At 39.0% G+C, this 25,303-nt stretch overlaps 2 protein-coding genes across 4 annotated transcripts in view; one reads left to right on the top strand and one right to left on the bottom strand.

Annotated features, from left to right (window-relative positions):
- Positions 1–9,087, top strand: part of fancl (FA complementation group L) — a 34,622-nt gene extending 25,535 nt beyond the window's left edge. Inside the window, exons 10-14 of the mRNA XM_024296996.2 lie at positions 71–116; positions 2,839–2,920; positions 3,583–3,699; positions 5,224–5,295; positions 8,085–9,087. Of these exons, the coding sequence (XP_024152764.1) occupies positions 71–116; positions 2,839–2,920; positions 3,583–3,699; positions 5,224–5,295; positions 8,085–8,126 (359 nt within the window). The 3' untranslated portion in view covers positions 8,127–9,087. The remainder of the gene's footprint in view (positions 1–70; positions 117–2,838; positions 2,921–3,582; positions 3,700–5,223; positions 5,296–8,084) is intronic.
- Positions 8,229–25,303, bottom strand: part of LOC112161662 (serine/threonine-protein kinase VRK1) — a 23,403-nt gene continuing 6,328 nt past the window's right edge. Inside the window, exons 6-14 of one of the 3 annotated variants that reach the window (XM_024296993.1) lie at positions 24,078–24,186; positions 23,880–23,972; positions 23,671–23,803; positions 15,601–15,721; positions 14,610–14,668; positions 12,873–13,042; positions 10,288–10,422; positions 8,726–8,854; positions 8,229–8,581 (exon numbers count right to left, since the gene is read on the bottom strand). In XM_024296993.1, the coding sequence (XP_024152761.1) occupies positions 8,237–8,581; positions 8,726–8,854; positions 10,288–10,422; positions 12,873–13,042; positions 14,610–14,668; positions 15,601–15,721; positions 23,671–23,803; positions 23,880–23,972; positions 24,078–24,186 (1,294 nt within the window). In that variant the 3' untranslated portion in view covers positions 8,229–8,236. Of the gene's footprint in view, positions 8,582–8,679; positions 8,855–10,287; positions 10,423–12,872; positions 13,043–14,609; positions 14,669–15,600; positions 15,722–23,670; positions 23,804–23,879; positions 23,973–24,077; positions 24,187–25,303 lie in introns of all 3 variants that reach the window. The other 2 variants (XM_024296994.1, XM_024296995.1) reach the window with 2 other exon arrangements.

The raw sequence follows: 25,303 nt of genomic DNA, 5'->3' as shown, positions 1-25,303 counted from the left end.
CAAATTCAAAACTGTGTTGGTTTTTTTTTTCCCTCTCCCTGTCCTGTAACAAATCCTTCTTTTGTTGCAGCGGTGACACCTCTGAGGAATAAGCTGAATGCCAACATGCACCTGTGGTAAGGCTCCTCTCTTCATCACCGGGCTTCATGGGTTATTGACTGAGCGGTAATTCAGCGGGGTCGTTTGTCTTTCTGCTCATTTTACCAGGATGCAGCTGTCATATTAGTATTCTGCCATAGTCTTATTATCTGCGCAGCAATTTCTGACCCTTCCCTGCAAAGCAGAAGTTTGTAAAGTTATTCAGGAAAAAATCTGATTACAATTCATCCTCCAAAAAGGGTTGTTTCAAAGCCTACTTGGAAAACATAGAATCACTTAAGTTGCATCAAAATGACATCACTAACCTGATAGTGAAGCTAAACAACTTTTACCCTAAATCTATTTCAACATAGAAGTAAAAAATACAGAAAAACAACTTCATAACACAATATTAATAATATTCCAGTGTGGTTTATGTTCCTTATAACATATGTATTAAAAAAAGTAAAAGTTAAAATCATGCACACAAAAAGCAACCGTACAAGTTCCGGATTGCATTTAAAAACTGGAGAAGCTGGAGTTGGTTTAGTCCACCAAATAACTAGCATGTTACAACACATCCTCACTTATTTACCTTGATGCTGAACAGTGACTGAAACAGGATTACAATGTTCCCTTATTATATCACAGTTCACCTTCTGTGGCCTTGCTATTTTGTGGATTTTTTTTTCGAGTTCTACAAGCTTTTGTGTCCCGATTGGCTGTTTACCTTGTCAATCAATCTCTTTTCAGCTGTGTCTCCTGTACAGTATGCGTTCAGCTGTAAAATCTACATAAATTTTCGTTTGTGATCAGATCTTTGTTTTTGTTCTATAATACTAGACTTATTTTTCCATGAAGGTTTGAACTTTCAGAGTCTAAACAATGGAGGAAAGAGTGAAAATGTTTAAGTTTGTTTGAGAAAAGTGTAAATAGTGTTCAATGAGGGGTTCTACAGCCTTAAAACATCTATAAACTTAGCAAAACTCAGCTATTGCTGGGGTCTGCAACCTGTGGCTCATTGACCGCTCTTTTGTGGCTCTCTGGTTGGAAAATCATAACATGCTTTTAATTTTAAATATAAAGTATTTTTGGACTATACACCGCATTTAGCAAAACCAAACGGTCGGATAAGTCAAACTTTATTTAAATCATTTACAAACAGGTTAGGTTTCTGATTCCAATACCCATAATGCTCCTATAAAATACCAAGCGATTTGGGTTCGTAGTTTACCAAAGTTGAAAAATGTGACAGATTTTTTTGTGAATCACAGAAAGCAAAACCAGGATTCATACTTAAGGGATACTGGAATTTATGGTGGACTTTCTATTATTGAAGAAAAAGTAAGGATTTTAAATGTGCCATATAGTAAAAATATGTTTCAGTTAATATGCTCTTATTTAATTCTAGTTAGATATCCAGACTGAGATCCACAAATAATGATACATTTAACTATGTGTAGTTTTTTTTAGTGTAAGACATCACACTACCTACTACAATATTTGCCTCTGACATGATCATATCCCACTTCTTATTTTGAAAAGAAGTAATGGGAAACTTTGTCAAAAGTTACAAACTTTTTTTCTATTTCAAAAAGATGTCCTTTTTAGAAAAATGTTTATTATAGTTGTAACTGAAGTACTATAAGTACTTCATCTACTATACTGGAGTAATTGTTGTTACTTCAGTATAGTAACAATGAATACAAATACGTGTCTTATTTCTCTACATGGTGAAGTAATACGTTGTGGCTCCTACTGGATTGTGATCAGTGAGAAATTGACCTGAATGGCTCTTTAAATGTTAAAGGTTGCAGACCCCTGACCTATTGCTAGTCATTTTTAAAATGTAAACCCTGCGATAAACAGGGGAACTGGTCTGGTAGTAGCAACTTTTTTTTGTTAGAAAGATTTAATTTTCATTTCATGTTTGAGAACAAAAGGACGTGTGACCTTCAAAGCCGTCCATTCCATTTGAGATGGTGACAACTACATCCTAATCCAGATGAAAGGGTCATGTGACCTCATCTTCCTCCATCTCTTATGCATTTGAACATACATAGCAATTTTACAATTCCAGTCCTAATAAATTCAACAAGTATGTTTCTAGAAAACTGTCAAGAATCAGTAAGGAGCACTGGAGGATTTACAGAATTCTGTTCGCCGCATCACATCTGCTGGAGGTTTAGAAAATTATCGGGAACATAGGATCAGAAATGTTCCTGTTGCTGCAACACATTTAAACTTGCTATTTAGAAAATAGTATTTTCTTAAATGTAAAGCACATATTTGTCATCTTAGCACATTTTTATGTGCTACAGACACTTCATCAAAGTCCGTTTTAATGTCTTCTCCAGTATTTCAGTGATGCTTGTTAGCACATCCAGCGTCTCCCTCTCAGTTTGAAAACGTCTTGTCATTTGCTGACATGTTGCTAATCCAGTTAGGATTATCTCTGCATCCAGCAGCACTTTCAGCAACAGCAAAAAAAAGAAAAAAATCCAGTTCAAATGCTCTGAGAACAATCGCAGAGAAAAAAAGACTCGATGATGACGGCTTGTTTTGAGTCTGATTTCACAAGAGCTTTTGAATGTGCCTTCCTGCGTGACTCTCACCTTAAGAAACTCTCCCTCAGCACAGCTGTGCTTCCTTTTCCCCATGTTGAGGATCGCCTGCGATTCGTCCCCCCCAGTGTCTTTGCCCGCTCATTTGCATGTGGTTAATTAGTGTGTGAAAGAGCTGTCTGTGGTCTGCTGGCAGGAACCCGGACTCCAGCGTCTTGCACAACCTCCGGGATGTTTTGGAGATCGAATTCCCGTCACCTGCCACCCACGAAAAATCTGTATGTCACCCAGTTGCACCCTCTTCCTTTCCAACATGTCCACCGCCGCGGTGATTAGCTCAAGGAGCTGTCAGTATGCGTTTGCATCCATACATGCATCCTCTCGTGTGTCTGTTTGAACTCCAGCTTTTAAGGGGGCGGATGTACGCCGTTGTCTGTTTTTCTGTCCGATTCCATATTTTTCTGTGTTTTGTTTTTCTAAGAGGTGGGCACAAATGCTCCTTTTAATTGGGTTGTTTACAGATAACATCATTAGAATAACAAAGATGGCACAATTCTGAGCACTGCATCAAACTGCTTTAATCATCCAAAACCATTTCTCTCTGTTTTTAATATCTTTTTTTCACTTTCCTCTTCCCTCTCTGAGGATGGGTTGAAAGGGCGCTGTGTTTATTCGCTGCTTCTGCTGTGATTAATGCTTCAGCTTCATTAACATTCACAGGAGCACAAAAAAAGTTGCATTGACCAGATGTTGATTTTTTTTTTTTTTTTTTACCTGCCACCCTCTCTCTTAATGGATGCCTTCAGGGCAAAGCAGGAGTTTTCACAGCGACAGTGTGTGTGTGGATTTCGAGTGTGTGTGGATTTTCAACTGAAGGCCAATTTGGCATGAACCAGTTGACGTGGAGTTTGCAGCAGCATTTCCTATCTTCTCAACGCAGAGCTTCAGCGTGGAGTGTGGCATCTGTTACTCCTATCGCCTTGAATCTGCCATCCCCGATCAAGTGTGCAATGACCCCCGCTGTGGGCAGCCCTTCCATCAGGCCTGTCTGTATGAGGTATGCACACATGGAGCTGTGACTGCATTCGCCCCCGACCCCATGTCTGATATGCCCACATGTTTGTTGATGTTGATGAAATGCAGTTAGTAATGAAATGTGTGTGTTTTTTTTTAAGCTACAAAAAACTTCATTGCACTGTTTTGGAAAAAAAAAAAAGCTGAGTTCAGTTTATCTACACCTGATAACTGTCACACCTGTTCTACAGCAAGAAATCCTTCAGTGGGACCTGCCTGACAAAAAGAACAAAGAAAAGTTTTGAAACTGAGAAAGAACCCTTTGGTCCTGAGGTGATCATGGTGTCATCCCTGCAGCTTTGAGACTCCAGTTAATTAATCTTCTAGAACTTTCAATTCTAGAAGATTAATTCATTGGTAAAATATGTTTTTTGACTTAGTTTTTCCCTTTACATTTGGTGTAAAAGTAGCACCATTTCAGAACAAATCATTGTGTTAAGGATGTGGTGGTAGTGTGATGGTTGGGGCCGCTTCCAGACCAAGAAATTTAGCCGTTGTTAGTGGAACTATTTCAACAAAAAAAAAGCCTTGTTTCCACCAAGGGGTCCAAGGGGGAGTAATATGGTGTGGTTAAGTTAATTCTGGTTTAGCCTCACTTCCACTGAGCGGTTTGTTGCGTGGTGTAGAGCGCTAGCGTGTCATTGTGTCATTGCAGTGTGACGACTGGAAAAGCAACAGTGGAGGTCATCCAGCAGCTAGTCTTTTTCTTGCTTCACTTTTCATTCATCATCCAGTATATAACAGGAATTTACTGTTGTTTGAAAGAAGATTGCGGCTAAGAAAAAAAATGTCGTAAAGAGGAAAACAGAAACGCTAGCTTAGCGCTATACTGGTGCTTTCTAAAGTTTTCATCACTTTCTGTCAATCTGTGAGTGGCTACAGCGGCTCCGCCCCAACCGTTTCGTTCAATTTTTCTATGGATCTTCAACCGATAGGGGCCAGAGGTACAGGTTAGTTTTGTTTAATGTGTCCTTTTACCATGGAAATGCTCAAAATACTGGATCGAACCAAACTGTACTGGACTGCTCAGTGGAAACGAGGCTAAAGATCTTGAAGGAAAACGTCCTCCAACTTAGTGACCTCAAACTGAAGTCCTCCCAAGTCCCACACCAGTCTACCAGCAGATTTAGACTAATTATGTTTGCTACAAATATTCAAAAGCACTTAAAACAATCTAGACTAAAATATCTCTTTTATGGTCTGGGTGCTGTTGGTGAAAATGTATCTGAAGTGTTAAAGAGCTCAGAAAAATGAGTCTGAAGTGTGATCTAAAAGAGACGCAGGCCCTCGCAAGATTTCCCCGTGTAGACTCCTCCCTTCACAGCAAATATGGAAAACTTTATGAAGTGGCATCCCAACATTACGGTGTTCCATTAAAAGCCCTCAGAAAAGCATCTCTATGTTGAATGGTGGTTAGATACCCTCATCGAATGCATCAAGAAGTGCGCATGAAACCTGCAGTGGAACACATCACACACACTTGGTAATGGTTCTTCTTCTCTTTAAGTGGCTGCGAGCGCTCCCCACCTGCAGACAGAGCTTCAGCATCATTTTTGGAGAGTGCCCTTACTGCAGCAAGGTAACATGTCCGCATCTGAACACCTATTAGACTATCAGCTGCACACAGTACTCCCTGTCCAAGTCCTTTCTCATATAGTGTATCTGCATTAGATCAGATAAAGTATAACTTCATGTTAGCGCTAATAAAATCTAGGAATTGTTTGACCAGCATCTGGATATCAAAGTTGTGATGCAGTGCACCAAGAACTGTTAACCATCTTGACAGCTGCTGAGTGCATCAGAACTCAAACATCAAGTCAGAGGATGTACAGAAAGAATCATGCCCAAACAGCTCAGTTTCCATCATTTCATTGCAAACGTACAATAAAATACAAACATTTGTGTAGAAGTACAAATGAAAAAACTGTAAATCACAGTTTTATTTCAATTAAACTCTAAAGACAAAAAAAAGGGCAGAGTTCTGCTGTGAAACATGAACTGCTGAGACATTTCAACACTTATAAGCTGACTTGAAATTTAACGGAAATTTAAACATAAATGTTCGTTTCAATCTCATGTGAGCCACGTCAAAATATATACAGTGTTCCTTCTTTCTTGCAGGAGTTGCGTTAAAAAATAACCTGTGAATGGTAAAATCTGCGAAGTGCAGCCACAGACTCGCTAACCTTTATAGAAAAAAGTCTACTGATATAGAATGAAACCAAAGATCTGATTGTGATCAGAGACTTCTGTACATTTGTCAAACTAAACACATTCTGTACAAGAGACATCACGGAGGAGACTGACTGACAATGGTCAACAGCCAATCAGGACGCAGAACACAATGTGCTGTTAAAAAAAAAAAAAAAGCATGCAAAGTTCAACTGAAAAAGATCTGCTAAAGTTGGATCAAGAAAGATGATACGTGAAATATCGAGGACACACTGTACTTCTAAAAAAAAAAGGAGATTAAGGGATGACTTGTAGAAATAATAATAGATATGAAAAGTATAATTTAATTTTGCAACAATTTGAGAAGTAAGGATGATGCCAGGAGGTAGATGATGTCCCCCAGGGGTCAGTATTGGGTCCCAAATTAATTATTTTGTCAATGATTGAAAAAAATCAATATCAGACTTTTTTTTCTCTTTTTTACTAATAACAGCAATACTTTAGTTTCACATGAGAACTAGCAACTTGTCACCCTAAAGAAAACCGGATTAAGGAATATCTTAAAACATTTGGACTTAGACCAAATCTGTCCCATTCTTACTATACTGCTTATGTTCAATTTAAAATGCAGAAAGTGGGTGGAAACAGCCTATGAGAATACATGTTTGAGTATATTTTTGAATGAAGACGAGCGTTTTTGTTCATGAAAAATACTTTTTTTTATCACACTTAAAGTATAATATCGGAACCGAAAAATTCCCTTTAAATAACCTTTTTTTTTTTTTAAAGACCATAAAATGTGTTAATAACGCTGGATTTTATGAACATATGATTCACTCTTCACAGTCTAGAGTGGTTAAATTATCCGATTTTGTGCAATTTGAAACATCTATATTTATGGCTAAATGAAGCAGCGACCTGTTGACCTTTTGGCATTATGAAATCGAAAGAGGAGAGTAAAAGGGATTTAATAAAATAGTCAAATTGCGCTGGGTAAAAAGAGGTTTATATTAAACAAACTGAATATGATTTAAACTTTAAACATAAAACAGTTCAAATATGAAGAGATTCATATTATAAGAAAGAGGAAAGGTCAGATTATCTTATCTCGGTGCATGGTTGGAGGATGAAGTATTTGAAAATAAATTAGTAGTTTGTGTTTACAATGCAGTTTATTCTGTTGGTTTTGGACAGTGGTCCTCACTGGTGATTTACTGGACTTATAGGAGGAAATGGTTGATCTGAGAGTTCTGGGGTTTTCTCTGAATTCCCTCACTACTTACTGCACTATATAGTGCGTTCACCATTTTGTTGTTCTGAACGAACCTACAATTCCAATGTCCAGTGCCCTAGAAGCTTCTGATAAAATCTAGTGTGAATCGATGCTCTCTAAATTGACAAATATGGACCACAGCATTGCTTTTGAATGATTTTTCATTTGAAAAAAAACATTCAATACGTTAGGGTAAGGAATTTGTTAAAAAGGTTTTAACTAATTTATTGTAAACCTGTAAAAAAAATTATTGTGATTAATTTGATGACTACTTATTATCTGCAAATAATTATAATATGAAACCACACACAAAACTGTTCATTTAGAACATGTATTTTTACATTATTTTTTTTTTTTGTTTTCGTCATCAGAACACAGTAAATTTATAATTAATCCTCCTAAAATCCTCGATTTTTTTTCTTTGGCGTCTAGAAAAAAAGTGTCTGAATTGTTGTTAAGTCTACATTGCTAAATAGTCTCTCACTAAATAGTTTTTTTTAGTTGTGAGGGAATTCAGACACAGCCTCGGTTTCTAGTCGACCTTTTTAAAACTAAGTGATAGTAATTCTGAGCTGTAGATGTACAGAATCAAATCCTCCTGACTCGAGCTCTCTCATGTTACTTTAAACTCTGCTGAGCAGCAAAACTAATAATTGACCAATTGTTTACTGTAGTGTTATACAAAAAAATGAAAACAATGTGAGATGATGTCAGGATCTTGGATGTTGTGAAAAGTCAGTCCACACACTTTTTTTTGCAATTATTTAATTTTTCCAAAGCAAAAAACTGAAGGACAAATCAGATATTTTTATTTTCTTAATATAAAAATGTGTTAAAGTTTTTTTTTTTTTTTTTTACAATTTACTTTATAGTTACTCAAAAATACAATCTTTACTTGAATAAAGTATCTTCTTTTGTTACAGCCCATCACTGTGAAAATGCCCAGTGAAGTCCAGAAGTTGTGAGAGGAGGCGCGTTGCCACGGCAACTCTAATGCTGGGAAGTAGCTTGAAGAAATACTGTCAACCATACAACATTTGGTAACTGCTATAAAAGACAAAAAACACTTGGAGATTTATTGTGCCTCAACAAACTGCAACACAGTCCCCAAAAAGAGGAAGAAGCCCACCCAGTAGAGCCAGGACCTGTGAGCGTCTGTGTGCGTGGGAGCAGCGTCTTGTCTGGGTTCTGTGTGAACAGAGCGCCTCCACGGCCCACAGTCCCACCGCTCCTGATCTCTGCAGCGTCCTCTGTGATGGAGCGGCCTTTCATCCCAGCCTTCTCTGTAATCCGCGTGCGTTTTCCTGTCACTCTGTGTCCTCGTGTGTTTTCCGCTTTGATGCTGGAGTTGATCTCCTTGTTTCCCTGACATCACAGCCAGATCATTTGTTTTCCTGCTGCTCCGCTGGGTTCTAGTTCTCTGTCAAAGAGGGCAATTCAGGTGTATGTTCTTTTAGTGCATAAAGTTAAACTAAAGAAGGTTTAAAGTCAGCAGTTATGCTTGAGGAGTCTGCCTGCCTGTTTCTTTGCCTCACAGCCGTTTGGACTGAGCACCAGAACTTACTGGAGGACCCCTGACATGGCACAAATGACTGGTTTTGGGTCTCTCTTCCTCTTCCTCACTGTCTTCTTCATAAGTGCGTGGATGTCTGGGCCTCAGAGTTCTCCTGACAGGAGGAGAAACTTCTTCTGTCTATCAAACAATGAAAACAAACATCAAGAATAAATACCTGAATGGGAACCAAAGAACATCAGAAAGTCACTACTTTTTGAACTAAAAGTACTTTATCAAGAGGAGCAAAATTGGAGAGTCAAATGATTTAACTAAAAAACAATCTAATGTCTACACAAACGTATTGAACCTTTTGTTTTTCTTAACAAATGATTTTACCTATGTTACAAAATAAATTCTTTTTTACTGCTGGAGAAATGTACTGGTTAATTAGGAGAGAAAATCGGACCTCTGTGTGGGAAAGTTTTATAATTTGTTGCTTTGGTTTTTTTAGTTCCTGAGACTCATCTGTTGAGGTACGCTTACACCGCTCTAAGCCTTAAAGTGGCCACTTTTGATCAAATGTTCATGTAAATGCGCGTTTCAGACTTCAGCGTTCAAAACTCTTGGATTCACACATCACTGCACAAGTTTCTACAGCCGCTTTCATAAAGCATACAAAACATGCAGCCTGTAGGTGCCAAAACTATTGTCGGAGATATTGAATGTTGACACTGTGGTGGTGGGCGTGTCACTTGAGGTGACAGCGGTTATTGTGTGAATAAGTTCACCTGTTGGCCCAGTGTAGGAATGCCAGTTAGAGCAGGTGAGCTGGAGTACTTCACTACTGCAAATCACTTTTCTGTACTTCAGAATCCTTTGGAATTACATCAACTTTGTAAACGGTTAAAGAGTTACGGTAGTTCAAAGAATGTCAACACTAGTTTTTTTTTGTTAACACTATTTTAATTAGATTCTCAGGAGAGTTTCATGCTTTAGCTTAGATCTGAGCTGCTTCGTCTACCAGCTGTCTGTTGTGTATGAGGTTTAATCTAATCAACCCTGATGTCAGTTTAAACCATTGACAGTACATAGAGAGAACTGGACTGATCCTCCCCTCCCCCCTCGCTTCCCAAATAGGAAGTACCCGCTGGTACCAGAAAGTAAAAATCCCATAGACTTTTATTGAGAAATGAACAGCTATTACTGAGTCATTCATATCAGAATTACAGTTCTAGCTCTGGTTTCTCTTTTTATCATGATCTTGCTAAACCCTACATGACATATTTTCTTTATTCCAAGTTATTCACGTTATAAATTGGCGAATCATATGCCTCAACAAGAGCACCTTAAACAATCAAAGAGTTTGATTGACAGATTCTCAGACCAATCGCGGCTTACTAACACCGTCTGGCCCCAAAATGGTGAAATCGGGTGATTTTCGTGCCGTGGGAAAATGGTGACTGAATTTCGTTGGAACCTGAGGTAAGGCATTATCAATCGATGACGTCACAGTCTTGTTTTGTCCATCTCCATTTCTGTCAATGGTTCAAACACTAAATGCAGGTCAAATGTTGGTGTTTTGGATCAATAAGTGAGATGTTTGTGTTTTGTTGGAATCGTGTGACACTTGCCGGTTGGGATTTGGTGGGAGGCGGTCCTCTGATGAAGCGGGCTGGCACTGGTTTGGACTTGGTCCTCTCTGGTCCTTCGTTGCCCCCCTCTGTAGGTGCAGGTTTGGCTCTGGAAGGTCCTCTGGCTGCTTTCTGCTGACATGGAAAAAACTGTTAAAAGATGCACCTTAACAAAGGAGTATTACATAGAAATTCAGTTTTAGCTTTTTACCCATGATGCACTTCTGCAATGCACTTTTAAACAGCTGCTTTTTTGGTGAGTTCCTGACATTTTTTCAGAAAAAACATTTCTACAATCGTAGCTTTTAGTCAGCCTTTCCTTCCATCTGTACCTCGCTGCAGAACTGTGATCTCACATAAAATGATCCTGTTTCTGCCGGGAACATTCGCTGGCCTTTATCTCCGCTGACATTTACTCTCCTCGCCGTCAGTAAATGGCCACTTGTGTTTAACAAGAGATCAAACTGGCCGGCACTTTGGAATGGAAATGAAATGACACAAGGAGAGGAAATCAGGAGCATAATTGGAGACACCCCGAGTGTGTCATCAGCTCCTCCAAAGCGGGCCGCTGAGGGGGCGCCTGCTGGGCCGCGCAGGTCAAGAAGTGATTCTGCCGAATTGTGGAAGAGTTTAGCTCCTCCTTGAGCCATCTAGACCTGACCACCTTTGGTTAGTGTGCTCACTTTGGAGGGGGCGGCATCATGGGCAGGTTAACCCCCTCCCCCCCCTCCCTTTACTGATGGCACTTCTGCACTCTGAGGTTAAGAGACTTAACGGAGCAAAAATCTGTCAGCTTTTAGAAGTCGACTGGACTTACAAGACGAGGATGAAGATTCCTCAGATGATGAGTGTCTTAAATCAGAAATGTACAAAATTTCCAACAGTTTTAAGAATCTACAAAAATATAAAATGGTGGGAGTGGCCACAAGTTCAACCTCAAGTTCCACTCCAATCATCTATTAAAGTATTTTCAAACCATTCCCTGTAGTCTTTTAATTATGATTTTGCGATTTTTCACAAAAAAACTTTTTACAGAGCAACAGCAGTTCATTAGAAAATCACCTCTGGATTGTTGCCACAGAGTAAGCCTTACCCCACTTCCCATCATCCATCTGTTTACACTCTCTCCTGTTAGCTTACAGCCCCTCATACCCCCAACCTAACATTAGCAGTGCAACGAAAATGATGAGCAATATTGAAGCTATCCAGCTGTATATAACTCAGATGAGGAAAACAAAGACGTACATGAATCTGTTTGTCTACAGTGCATGCATCAGAATGGAGTGGGACAGGAAGCTCGTGGCCCACCAACTGTAGCAGCTACTTCACTGCTATAAACAGCCTTTTTCGTCTGATCGGAATAAAGAAATACTCGGAAAAGCAATTTGAAGCTGAATTTTCTTTTTATGTATATATCCTCCGTCAGGAAAATGCCACAAAAACATGTTCATTTTCATTGAAGTGGGTATTTAAAGCATTGAAAGTTAAACGCCATACGCTTATTTGAACAGATTTGTTTTCAGAATATTTTTAAAAAGTAACATGGAGTCCGTGGTATGGATGTGGGGAGATGAGCTGAACAGAGGAAATTATGGGTTGGAAGGAAGAGGAAGATCTCCACAGATGTTAAAGGGGGATGGAGATATGGAGGAGTGGAGTCATGAAAGATTTTGGTGAAAAAAAAAGTCTTAAAATCAATACTGTATTTATATGGTAGTTGGTGAAGAATGGGGGCTATACGATGGGTTTAAGACAAAGGTGTTAAAACTTCTCACAAAGAGGGACAGATTTTTTGAGGTGTAATAACTAAATAATATTTAAAGACAAATGTAATTTGTGATTTTTAGACCAGAACTAAAATAAAGAAAACATATTTGTGAAATGAAAAAAACAAACATTTGTTTTCAAAATTAAACCTGGATTGATTTGAAATGTTGCATATTATTTGCAGTTTAAATGCTCACTATAAACTTCTAAATTAAAATTAGGTGAATTTAAAATATATACAGGAAAAAAAGACATTTGTTTTATTCAGAAGTTGATCAGTGAAAAGAAATAAACCCGTTTCTCTCATTCATCTCTTAAGGTTCTTCTGGTCAAGTAGTGACTGGTTGTTGCCACACGTATATTAGCCAATCACAATATATACAGTTTTCAGAAAGTCCTGGTGACCACATTTGTCGTTTTTTTTGACAGGAGCTTGCGGGCCAGTGGACATTTGAAAGCGGGCTGTATTTGGGCCATGGGCCAGACTTTGGACATGCCTGGTAAAAATAATCCAGGATGGTGTTGTGTATCTCACTGACGTACAGACAGAGGACAGCAGTAACATGTTTATTTTTCAGACCTTCCTTTTATTCGCCAAGCTAATGCTACAACTGTGGAGGTTTTCCAAGAAGACCGGTAGAAATTAGACAATAGACTTACTTGCATACATTTTCCAAAATGAATCTGATACTGAACCAAAGCATGTAGAGCAGAATCTTTTTATGAACAGATTTCCTAAATCACCTGATTGCTCCCCATTACAGGAACTTTGTGGCTGCATAAATGGCTCAAAGGCGCGCCCCTCTGGGAGTTCTTACCTTCTCCCTGGGGTTGGGGGTTTTGACAGCTGACTTTGCGGGTCCTTCCGGCATCGAGAAGTCAAGCTGTCCTTCGACAGGACTGGCCAACAACTTTTTGAGATGCTGGTAATCAGGCTTATCTTGGTAGTCCAGAGTCCTCACGTTGAGCAGGAATGCCGCCACTTCGTCTGAAGATGGAAGCAGAGTCAACATCAAGAAAACGTTAAAAGTCAAAGATTTTGAGGGAAATCCCGGATCAAGCCAGTGAGTTAAGGCAACGATAGAATGTTTCACTTCTCAGACTTTGAAGTTTGTTGTCAGTTAGCAAAATAGGAGCAAAAACGCTGCACCCTGTTTGTCTGAAAAGTCCTACAGTAAAGACAAGAGGAAGCCGAAGTGTGGCTTTTACACAGGACAGTCATGTTTCTTTCAGGCCTGCGTACCGTTATGAAGGGCCACGTGTCATACACAGACAGCCTTGATGCATCACACATTGTTGCATGACAGACGGAGATGGAGCTTGTATCTTTTCCACACAAACGCCTGGTTGATGCATTCTGTGGCTCTTATCTGTGGTGGGCAGCCGTGCTTTTTCCGCAGAGCAGCACAAAACTCCAGCCATACATCACACGGCTGTGACCTCTTCTCACAGGGCAGCCAGATAAAACACGACAAACTTTGAAAGGTGTTTGGACGAAACGGCTGTCTAATGATGACAAGGAAGAGCGAGGTTCAGGGTTTTTTCTGTGGGACGGCCAGGATCTGCTGTAACTTTCCTTTAATCTCCTCTTAAAGACAAATACAAACAGGTGAAAATAATAAACACCTTTCCATCTAAATTTATAAAAAAAATCTCTAAATGTCTGACGGCTTTTAAAAGAGATGTAAATTGAGTGCTACAGAAAAAAAAATTATAATGAAGTGTTTTTGCTTGTGTCTGATCAGACCAGGGGTCTGCAACCTGAGGCTCTGGAGCCACATGTGGCTCCTTCACCCCCCCCCATTGTGGCTCTTTGGCTTTGAATAAAAATGCTAACAATTTCAGTAAATAAAGTGATTAAAATTAATTTATTATACCTAATCGAGCTTTGTCATTTATATTTTGAATTTTAACATATTTAAACATATTTAACATATTGACATAGATAATTGAGAAAAATAACAGAAAAAGGAGTTTATTATTAAAATAAGAATAAAGCGTATATAGATTTATTTTAAAAATTTTATTCTACACGAATATTATGTTTATATTCAATAGTAGAAAGGAGGAAAAGGATAAAGCTCACCAAAGTCCTAAAAATAGAAAAATAGCATGCTTGATTTGACTTTCTTGATTATTTGCCAGAGTTCACTTTATTTTGACAGAAACTCATGCCTTGCTGTCAAAAGTAAAAGTTGAAATGGTTGCACAAATGAAACTATATTAATTAAATTATAATAATTTAAAACATACTTTATATTAATAAATGGCTACAAAAACACAGATAAAGTGTATTTTTTTAAACAGACTTTGTGGCTCTTGCTCGGTTTTGATCAGTGAAAAACTGGACCAAATGGCTCTTAAAAATCCACGATTGCAGACCCCTGGATTAGACAAACAAAAATCCACATTTCCCACAAGTTTCAATCAGTATGACCAAATTAATTATCTGTAGATTTCCACTCATCCTTCTTGCAGATTCTGTGTCTTAGTCACAGACCGTTGTACCTGAGAGGCTTCAATGACACTGTATAACCTGAGGGGCCCCCACTCACCTGTGCTGCCCCCCCTCCCTGACAGCCGCTTGACGGAGTCCGGAAGGTTGTCCATCAGTCTGAAAACGGCAGAAAAAGCAGATGCGATACATGGGATTTTCTTTTTTTTTTTACAAAATAAAATTAAAAATTATGTAAACTTTATAACATGAATATTAAAAAATATGAGCATCTCTGACAACATCCCCTATAATTTTTTTTTACTTTAAGTAAAGAATCTATAGGTCTACTTTAGAGCTACTTTCAGTAATGATGGAAAAAAAAAAATATTCAGACAGCATAAAGGGTTAAATCTAGAAAACAAAAAACAAAAAAAACTTGGGCTGGGGCTTTGTAGATGGGAAAACCCCAAGTAAAAATGTTTGGCCTAAAAGCATGCTGGCAAGTTTTGTGTTAAAAAGCCAAATAAAAAGGAATAAATCTTTATTGTACAAGAAATGAATTTAATGAATTTCTCCTTGTGATATGAATCAAGTTAAATTCAATACACTTTTTTTTTTTTAAAAAACATATCCGATTTATGAAAGGATTGTATTAATTTCACATTTTGGGAACTGAAGTCACTTTGTTACACATTCATATTGAGTTTTCCCACTCACCAAAGCAATTTCAGCTTCTTTTTGATTTAAATTTCATAGTTTTTCAAATGGATCATGGAATGCGATCAGAGTTCAAGAGTCAGCTCAAGGATGCACTGATGTGTAAAAGATCAGGAATCAAACCACCCACTTTTTTAAAACGCTGAAAATACAATCAAGTTCAGCATGTGGAGACAGTTCTTCAGTTTTTCTGAGTCACTATTACACTAAATGGATAAACCTGTATTCTTCTAAACAAGAAAATATTAAACCTCAGAAAGTTTATTGAAAACTGTTTCAAAAGGAACTATTTCAGTAGTAACCAGCTGCTTCTCTGTTTAAAAATGATCAGCAGTTAAGTAACTGATGCTGAAATGTTAAAATAACAGTTTGGGGAAGACCTAACCACCCACCTGGTCTTTGCCTCCTGGACCTGAGCTGGTTTCTTGAGAACATTGTCCCACGGCAGGGACCCGCATAACCAGTGTAGAAGGCAGAACCCCAAAATCTGAAGATCTCCACGTCTTGATGGCCCTTTAAACAGAGGAAAAGCAGATCAATTAAACACATACAGCAAACAAAAATCTTTGTATAGTTTGAAAATGAGGAATTTTCTAATTGCCATCTCACATGATGATCCATTCTGTGGTTCTCAGCGTGTAACTTGAAAACCACGTTTGTATATTGAAGCAGCTGTGTGTTGGATTAAAATGCTTTCATGAGTGATGGTGTAAACAGGTCCATTACGATGCAATGGTTTGTGGCGTTTACTAAGATAAACAATTATTTAGGCCTAAAAATTCTTCATTAGTTCAGGGATGGAAGCCATGAGGATTCTGATTGTCAGTTTGTGAGTACTGGTCTACATATATGGGTGGGCTCCAGTGATCCAAGCAGCTGGAGCTTTGGGGCTTGTGGTTCAGTACTGTTACCAGCTGCTGCTGGCCCCAGGAGGAATCTCCTGCTGATCGTCTCCATCAGAAGGGAGAAATGTTATCCATGAGCTGCATTGATCCTCCAAAGGTCTGGCCTTAAGAGGGGGGTGCGGTCTCTGCCACATAGGACCAGATTACAGAGCAATTATTCAAGTGCAGCAGCAAGTCCACCAAGATCAGAATGAAATCAATGTTTGACTGGTTTGGCTTCACATGTAAATGTGGCAACCGTAAATACAATCTGACTTTTATTGTGCAACATGTTTATTTATCTAGGGCTGCACAGTGGCGTTCTTAACTTTCAGCAAGAATGAAGAATGCCCCAGTTCAAGTCCTGGCTGGGGGACCTCTGTGTGGAGTTTGTATTTTCAAGTATCTGTTATGACTGGATGATTTAGTATTTGTTTATTTTGCAAAGTAGTGAATAACAACATAATTCATATTACCAGATTACAAAAACCAGATTATAGCCCTGAGGTGGGTTACACAACAACTAACAGACAAAACAAGGGTCAGTTCCAATGAATGGGTTTCTTTCAAAACTGCATGAAGGTTTTTTAGGGACATGCACCCATATTGGGGTTGACCTGTACAGGTGATGTAGTTCTTTTGGAATTGTGCGAGCCTATGAAGGGCTGTAGATGTTTACATTATTCATTCATTCATTTTCCTGACCGCTTCTTTCCTTTCGGGGTCGCGGGGGTGCCGGAGCCTATCCCGGCTACTGATCGGCGAAGGCGGGGTACACCCTGGACAGGTCGCCAGTCTGTCGCAGGGCCTCAATCACACACACATCCACACCTTGGGGCAATGTAGAGTCACCAATTAACCTATGAAGCATGTTTTTGGACGGTGGGAGGAAGCCGGAGTCCCCGGTGAAAACGCATGCACAGGGAGAACATGCAAACTCCACACAGAAAGGTCCCAGCCGGGAGTCGAACCGGGGCCTTCTCGCTGTGAGGCAAGAGCGCTAACCACTGCGCCACCATGCAGCCCATGTTTACATTATGTATATACAATACCCCACAAGACAGCTTGCTGAAGTTTTTTTTTTTTTTTTCTCAAGGATTTTTTATTTTCACCGGTGTCCGTGGCAGACATAAAATCCTGTTCACCTTTCTCATGGGAGGGATCACACATCAGTGTAACAGCCCAGGTGTGTCTCGCATTTTCGTTGAAGCTCATGCAGCCACAGTAACCCTTCCGCTCTCCTAGATTTATTTACATTAAAAGTGTGGTCATCTGGACCCCACAAGACAGTGTGCTGAACTTTTTTTTTTTCAATGATTGTCGATCTTTACTGGTGTCCAATGACAGACATGAAGTCTTGTCTACCTTGTCCACCTTTGTCATGGAAGGGCTAACACCTCAATGTAAGGGTGGGGTCATCTTGACCCCTATAAGAGAGCATGAGGGTAGGGATGTCATGAATTAGAATGTACAATCTCATAAGCATTTGGTTAGTTATTCATAAAGTATTCATAAGGCTAATGGAAGTTGCTTGCACTTGCAATGTACGAGTGATCTTGTCCTACAGTACCTTTCTGCTACTCTCCAGTTATTAGTAAGGTGCAAGTACTGGCCTTATTCTGACTGTGTGCAAATGCTGCACCTACAGGGTGTGCAAGTGATACCGAAGTGTCTATAGGATGTTTACAGTCTACATCAGGGTGTCCAAACTCAGTCCGAGCGCTAGCAGCTCCATGCTAATGTGGTTTATCAATGACTATTGATGACATCATCGAGTGGGAGTATTGTCCAAATTTGAGGACACCATTTTTCCATAGCTCTCCAGAGGGCTTAATGTGGAGGAAGGGGAGAAGCTGAAGTGCTAGGGAAAGAATGTGGCTTTGGCCTAAGTGTTTACTACAACATGTCGCTGGCTGCAAGGCCATAGATAAAAATGGGCATGACCATTTTTCGCCCTAAAAGCTCTGAGCAGTCTACGATCTTGACATTTCATTTGGGCCACCTCCGTGCCTCCTATAGGTTTCCTCAGACAGGTTTTCACCCAGACAGCCCAAATCTAATCCCAAAGTCCTTTTTTGAAAGAAAACTTCATGTCTCATTCATAGCTCCACTCTGAAACTGACTATATTTAAAGAAGGTTTTATGTGGGTAACTTGTTGTAGTGTTGGCGGGGAGTGCAGAGGGTTGGAGGTATAAAAGCTTTAAACTAAAAGGGTGGTCTCAAACATATGTTAAATGGGATTTATGTCATTTAGGTGTAATAATTATTTACAAAACACACATAAAGTGGACAACACCATTAATGCAAACTGTGTGTAAATGACTGTGCTTTGAGTTTGTATCACAGCAACGAAGCGGCTTTAGTTTCAACGATTGCAACTCAATGCTTCAACGTGAGAATAAAGACAGGAAAACTCATGTGGAAAAAGCAGTCCAGCTCCCAGAGCACTATTATGGATAAACAATTAAAAAGATCAACAACTGCATTAAGTGTTACTGCCCTCTGTGTGCGCTGTGGGCACAATGTTGACGCTCATTACAGTTTTTATGTGCCTGCTGTTCTGTGCAATTGAATGTAAAGAACGGCGACAAAGTGCATTTAGCAATGTGTGTTGTTTGTGCACATTAGCACTGATTCAAATGAAACTTGGGCCTGCATATTACATAAATACACATGGCAGCATTGCGTTTGTGTCCTGCTTCAGATGGGCGGGGGTGCACTGATGGCTGTGTTGTTAATTATCTGCTATTGTTATTCAGATTCCCTTAAGCGAGCCGCAGTGTCACACTCGTAACCCTTCTACCTCGCCGTCTCGTTGTTTGGAGACGGTCATCAGTTCTCTGTCCGCCTACCGAATGGCAGTAATTACACCGTTTAGCTTTGGGTATGTAAAAATGCCATTTGGACACAGTGTTCAAACCTTACCATGGCAACCTGTCAGCAACTTTGCAGACAGTAATGCTGTTGGGTCTGAGCGCTACATTGGGGTTGGATCATTGGTCATGCATGTGTTCTTTTATCTGACATTTAAGAAAACAAACTTAAACCGAAAGATTGGGACTTTGCTTTTATCTTGGTGTTGAGTTCCTTATAATATCCAGTGAAACATAATCTAATGCAATAAGGAACTGTGATATGGTTGTGATAACACTCATACATTGTTTTTTGTTAAAACAGTATACTGAACTAAAGCAGTGCTGTTATTTTGGAATACCGTACACAAGAGAAAAGAGTGTTGAAGTGCTTTAGACATAGACAATGAAAATTTAGAAGGAACCACTGGCAGTGGTACTTCCTTTATTGAGAGAGTTGCATTCTAAAAAATAACCCACAAAGCAGGAATACAGATGTTTCAAGGCAGTAAACTCCTCACTGCACATTTGATACACTCTCAGACAGACATGGACATTTTTATACTTTTCTCTGTTTAAGCTCTCAACGTTCAAACCATCAAAACAAATAAATAAATAAATACTCTTCAGTATTATAGAATGAAAAGAAAAGATCTAATCGTGATCTAAGATTTATGTAAATTTTACTGCTGAATACATTCTGTGCAAAATTCATGGCAATATACTTCCCAAGAAAGAAGCACATGTTCTATCTTATTTGTACTCCTCTAAGCATCAACCACAATTCATTGACTATAGTGCAGCATCAATGCCATCTCCCTATTTGGACCAACGGTGGCCGGTTGTCTTTCGGTTACGCCTGCGCTGCTATCGTACGACTTCTAACTGTTGGTGGCAATGAGATGGCCGCGTGGGTGTAGGGGGGTAGCAGTCTGAACTCAGCTGACCAGACAATTTTGGGGACCTTGGAGACGCTTCTATCAGTTATTTATCACCCTGCTGCTGCCTTCTTGTCACCCGCCTGTCACTGGACTGCCACCACACAACCTTAAATCGTGCCCGGGCGGCCACTGACAGATTTTAAAAAATTGTCCGGTCACCATTTATTTTTGTTTTTTTCTTAAAACCTCAGCGGCCACCAGCTGAATTTGCTGAAAATCTCATGTTTAGATTGCCTCACGGTGCCATTTTGAGATATGTGACCGTAGTCTTAGGGAAGTTACAATTCTGTTTAAACCCAAACTGAATGTTACACCATTGAACACCATTGTGAGGAAAGTCAGTGGCTGCATCCCTATTGGATCCCAGAAAGGCTTTATTAAAAGTCTCAAACAAATGTTGTGCTAAATGTAAGAAGAATGTATTATTTATTGTTTTACTCCTTTACACCAGGCTTAATATAAGCCTGAAAGGTGTTTGTCATTCATACTTGCTTATTGGCAAATTGAAAAAAAAAAAAAAATCTGATTCTTTTGTTTGTTTTTTTGGAATACAAATATCATGTATTGAACTGAAACAAAACCGTGACTCAAAAACGGAGAACCAATGTGTGGGGAAAATTAATTGTTGCATCCTTAGTACTGATGATTAATATTAAGGAAAAATTGAGGCTTTAATCAAAAGACTGATTTAGCATGTGTAATTTGACCAGCAGATCCAACACCAAAAACATAAAAAACCTTCAAAACGGTCATTAAACAAACCTAAGAATTCACCCTTCATTGCAACATATCACTTACAAAACACTGATTGTATCTGATTACAAAATATTTGTCACGTGTGATGGAGAAAAGCATCACAAAAAATAAAATAAAGCTACTTCCTGTAAGACAGGATGAGAGTTGCATATTTTTTCTGTATCTTGACACATTTCTTTTTTTTGCTTGTAATATTTAGGTCATATTACCCATCCAATCTGTAACACTAATTGCCACACATGCTCTTCAGTGTTCCAGCTTTAAATATATATATACATATAATGTTTTATTAGTATAGAAAAAGCTCAAATAACATATTTTCTGCTCTACTTTTTCTCCTTTAAAAATACCCTTAATTTGCACCTACTTTCCATTTGATAGGTTTTGCTGACAGGACAACCCCCCACCCCCTCTTTCTGTGATCGATCACATTGATAGAAACTCTGATAAGGCAATTAGGCAGCATGGGGCGTTCCAATTCACAGTATTGAGCTGCGAGGAAGTGGAGCTGGAAGCTCCCCGGTTCACGGAGGTTATTTGTGACTCGGGTCCGGCTCTAACTAAACATCAAAGGCTTTAATTAATGGAGGCATGAATACCAGATGCAGGTTATGACTTTGGCTAATTAAGGAATTGTTAAACGGAGATGATGCTGGGAATTCGGCAGGAGCCGAAGGTGGGGTAATCGATGGTCACTGAAAAAAGAATACATGTAGACAAATTACCCGTTTACAACCTCTGCTGGCAGAGGCACAGGATCAGACACCATGCACAGATCATTTTCTTTAAGTACCACAGAAGCTGTAAACACATAAAAAAAAAGCTGTGGACTGGATTCGCAATGTCTCTCACCTAAAAGCGATTTACTGCATAATATCAAATTACTTTGAGGGCAAAGTTTAGGAGAAGATTTTCCAAAAAATCCAATTATTAAGATTTATCAAGAAATCATCTTAGGAGATTTCCTTAATGAATTGTTAATGAATTTGGAATGATTATTATTCCTGATTCTAAACATTTGATGACATCAAATGACAAGAAAACTCCAGTGAAACTTACAGTTCCTTGTGCACAGTGCGAAGACAAATCAAAGGATGGAGTCTAAACTGTTCTGAAACCATTTTTCAGTGAAAAAAAGCTTTTAGTTTTCAAGAGGAGTGGTCTCCAATGTGGTGGTCTCCAACCACCAGACTGTTGACCTGTCCATGAGTGACTTGGTACCAGGCAACACGGAAATAATGCATAACTTTTTCTTATTTCTGTTTCATTTATGATCTAATTCTGAACATTTTATTTAGGAAAACTTCTAGATTTTCTCCACTAAATCTGTTTGACTCCTTCCTGATGCATATCAGGATGTTCACCTTGGCTTTCACCACGTTCGTTAGCTTCCTACTTACCATGTACTGCCTGATTGCTTTATCAGAATTTGTATCAATGTGACTGATCATAGAAAAATGGTGATGGTGGGATGGACTTGTCAGAAAAACTTATCAAGAGGAAAGTGGGGGCAAATAAACTGTATTTTTATAGACCCACACTATTTTTGGTGTTTTTAACATGTTCTTGCATTTTCTCAAAATAGAGGACAAATATAAAGAAAATTAAGATTAAAACTTTTTTTTTGTTATTGTGATTGTGAATTGGGAGCAGAGAAAAACGCAGTTTGGAAAAGCTCTCAGTTGTGACATAGAACATACAATCGACACGCCACAAACTCTGTGCTCCGCTCCATTCTAATACATCCACTTTTAGATGTTTTTGAATTAGAATGTTGCTCTCTTGTCACAGATACAGGTTTTCTGTTTGCTCCTGATTCCCAACAATTTGAAAAGACATACTCAGAAACATAATTTTAATCTTGATTTTCTCAATACGTGTCCTCCATCATCAGAAAAATGCCACAAGACCTTGTTAATAATACAGATAACACAATCATAGTCGCAGTGAGCCAGTGAAAATATTGTCTGGCATTGAACATTGCAAAAGTGGGCTGGGAACCACTATTATAGAGAAGATTCTTAGGTTCTCTACAGTGTAGAACTCTTTAGGTTGAAGAGAACCTAACATGAAATTCTTCCATGACTATGGAGTTCCACGACTCCATAAGGTCATGTGCTCATGCACCCATCATGTGACTTTTTTTACATATTCTTACTCCAAACTCATCATATATGGACATATGGTTTGAGCCCCCTCCTTATAGCTTTTTGGGCGTCCCCAACTCGTTTTTGAAGAGCAGGCTGTTCCCATTAAACCAGGGGTCCCAAACCCACGGGACGCGGTAACGGACGCGGAACTGGTACCGGTCCGTGTCCCGATACTACTTCCTGAGGGTTGGGAGCCCCTGATGAGCATATGCATTTTTTTCCCTGTCTGTGGCCTGGTACCAAGCGGTCCACGGACTGGTACTGGTACACAGCCCGGAGTTTACAGACCCCTAATTTAATGGGAACAGCCAGCACGTCAAAAAAAACAGTAAGTTGGGGACACCTAAAATGTCAAAAAGTGACCTGGAGGAGGGGTCCTTAACCGTTCGTCCGTGTATGATGAGTTGGAAGTGAGACTGCATTGGACTTTTGAAGGCAAGATGGAATCTTGGGATTCCGCAGGTGATAGGCTAGGATCTTTGGTGTTTACTCAAAGAACAATAACTCTCAAAATCTTTCAGTTATAACACATGAAAAACAAAACAAAACGTTCACTTTTTCATTACATTATGTAGAAGCAAATTGCATATTTCCCCGACAGGCTCCCGACTCCATTAATACTCCTACAATCCATCGAGTGATCCGCTTTTGTAGTTTACCAAAGTCGTACTAAAACATTTTGACAGATTTTTGAGCACCCTGCAGCTCTTAAATCGGTTCAAGATCAGTAAACACAAACTAAAATTATACATAAGGATCACCAGATAAAAATGTGTGAGAAAATTAAGGATTTTAACTTGTGGTCCAAAAAAACTTAAATAAAATTCAGTACTTTGCCGAGTAATATGTGTCATTTGTTGATGTGATGCATATCTTACCAAGGCCTTTGTGGGCATCGAGGCTGGTGTACTCAATGGTTCCATTGTGGCCCTTTTTGGGGTTTTCTATGTATTCTTTGTGAGTTCCAAACGGACAATATCTGTAGGCCAGCCCATAGTCTACCAAGTAGACCTAAAGAAGGGACAGCACAGCTTCAGCTATTGATGACTGGTGTGGGTGCAGAAGGTGGTGTGTGCAGGAAACTAACCTCCTCAGAGTCTTTGTAACTCAGCATGACGTTAGCAGCTTTTATGTCGGCATGAACATACTCGTTTTCATGAATGTATTCCAGCACATCCACCTGGTAAAGGAACCAAAACACTTGATCGTTACCTGCTTACTGAGGAATTTATATGATCAAACTGAGACGAGAAGCCAAAAAGAGCTAATCTAATGATAATCTAACCAGTCTTTGACCCAGTTGGAGAACAGTAGTCTTCTTCAGGCATCCTCCGTTGGCCTCACAGATTTTCTGCAGGTCAGTACCCAAACGGTCCATGACCATGAAGCGATAGCTGGGAAAGAAACAAAACCCAGTCCACCAACTCCACATTTACAGACATGAGGCACTAACAACCAACACCTCAGTGATGCTTTTTTTTTTCTGATGTGGAAATAAATGTTTTCCACATTTTACTAACTGCTGTGTGTGTTACACGGGTGAACAAAAGCGTTTCCTCACACTCGTCAACAAAATCCTCATCTGAAAAAACATGCACACATATTAAATGGGCATCATTTTTTGTTTTTTTTTAAGTGTAAAATTGTTTGTACAAACCCTAAAATGATCAATATTTCCATTTTATTTAAGTCAGATCTCCATTAATCTCTTGGTTATGATGTAATATAGATCATATGTTACTCTTAATTAAAATTACAATCCTATAATATTGAATTAGATTAAATTTAAACTGAAACTGTTTTTTTTTTCAACTCCACAGACTCTTTTACCGATAAGTACCTGGAGATTTCATTTTTTTCCTGTCATTATTATAGCAAACCCCCAAAGCTTCCGTCTTTGTAAAGGTGTTCACATTTTCTGACAGTTTCTTAATGAGAATATTTCAATTTGCCACACCTAAAAACTTTTCCCACAGGAGAACAAAACTACAGCTTCTTGTTCATTTTTATTACCTGTGAGGTGAATGACATTTTAGTGTCTCAGCTTTTCTGCTGGATGTGGTTTTTGTTGGGCTCTGAAGGAGAACATATGTAGGTATTTAGTATTAGCAAAAGCAGAATTATAAAAATTACTTTTAAAATTATACTTTTTATTTTTTTAAAGATTTGATTTTTCCATCTCATCTCTTCCTAAGTTGATAGAATGACTCTTGTATGTGCCGCAGGTGGGAGGGGCCACCAGCTAATGTTTTAAGATGATCGCTATAAGGAACGGTGTCTGTGGATATCACAGATTATGTTGAGAAATAAAGTTTATTTTTTGTGAAGAGTTCTAAAAAAAGATTAGTAATCATGTCTCCACGTTTAGTTTTATATGATTATAATTAAAAGATTTTCCCAGTACAGGGGGCAGTGTCTGTATGACAGCCACTTCCACTGTGTTTCTGTGTCTATGTGGCTGACCTTGAAGGCTCACGGTCTAGTATTAACCCGAGGGGGAAAAAATGAAAT

Source organism: Oryzias melastigma, linkage group LG15, assembly GCF_002922805.2.
Source record: "Oryzias melastigma strain HK-1 linkage group LG15, ASM292280v2, whole genome shotgun sequence".
In the NCBI taxonomy this organism is placed as follows: domain Eukaryota; kingdom Metazoa; phylum Chordata; class Actinopteri; order Beloniformes; family Adrianichthyidae; genus Oryzias; species Oryzias melastigma.
This window is presented reverse-complemented; position numbering and strand designations above follow the sequence as displayed.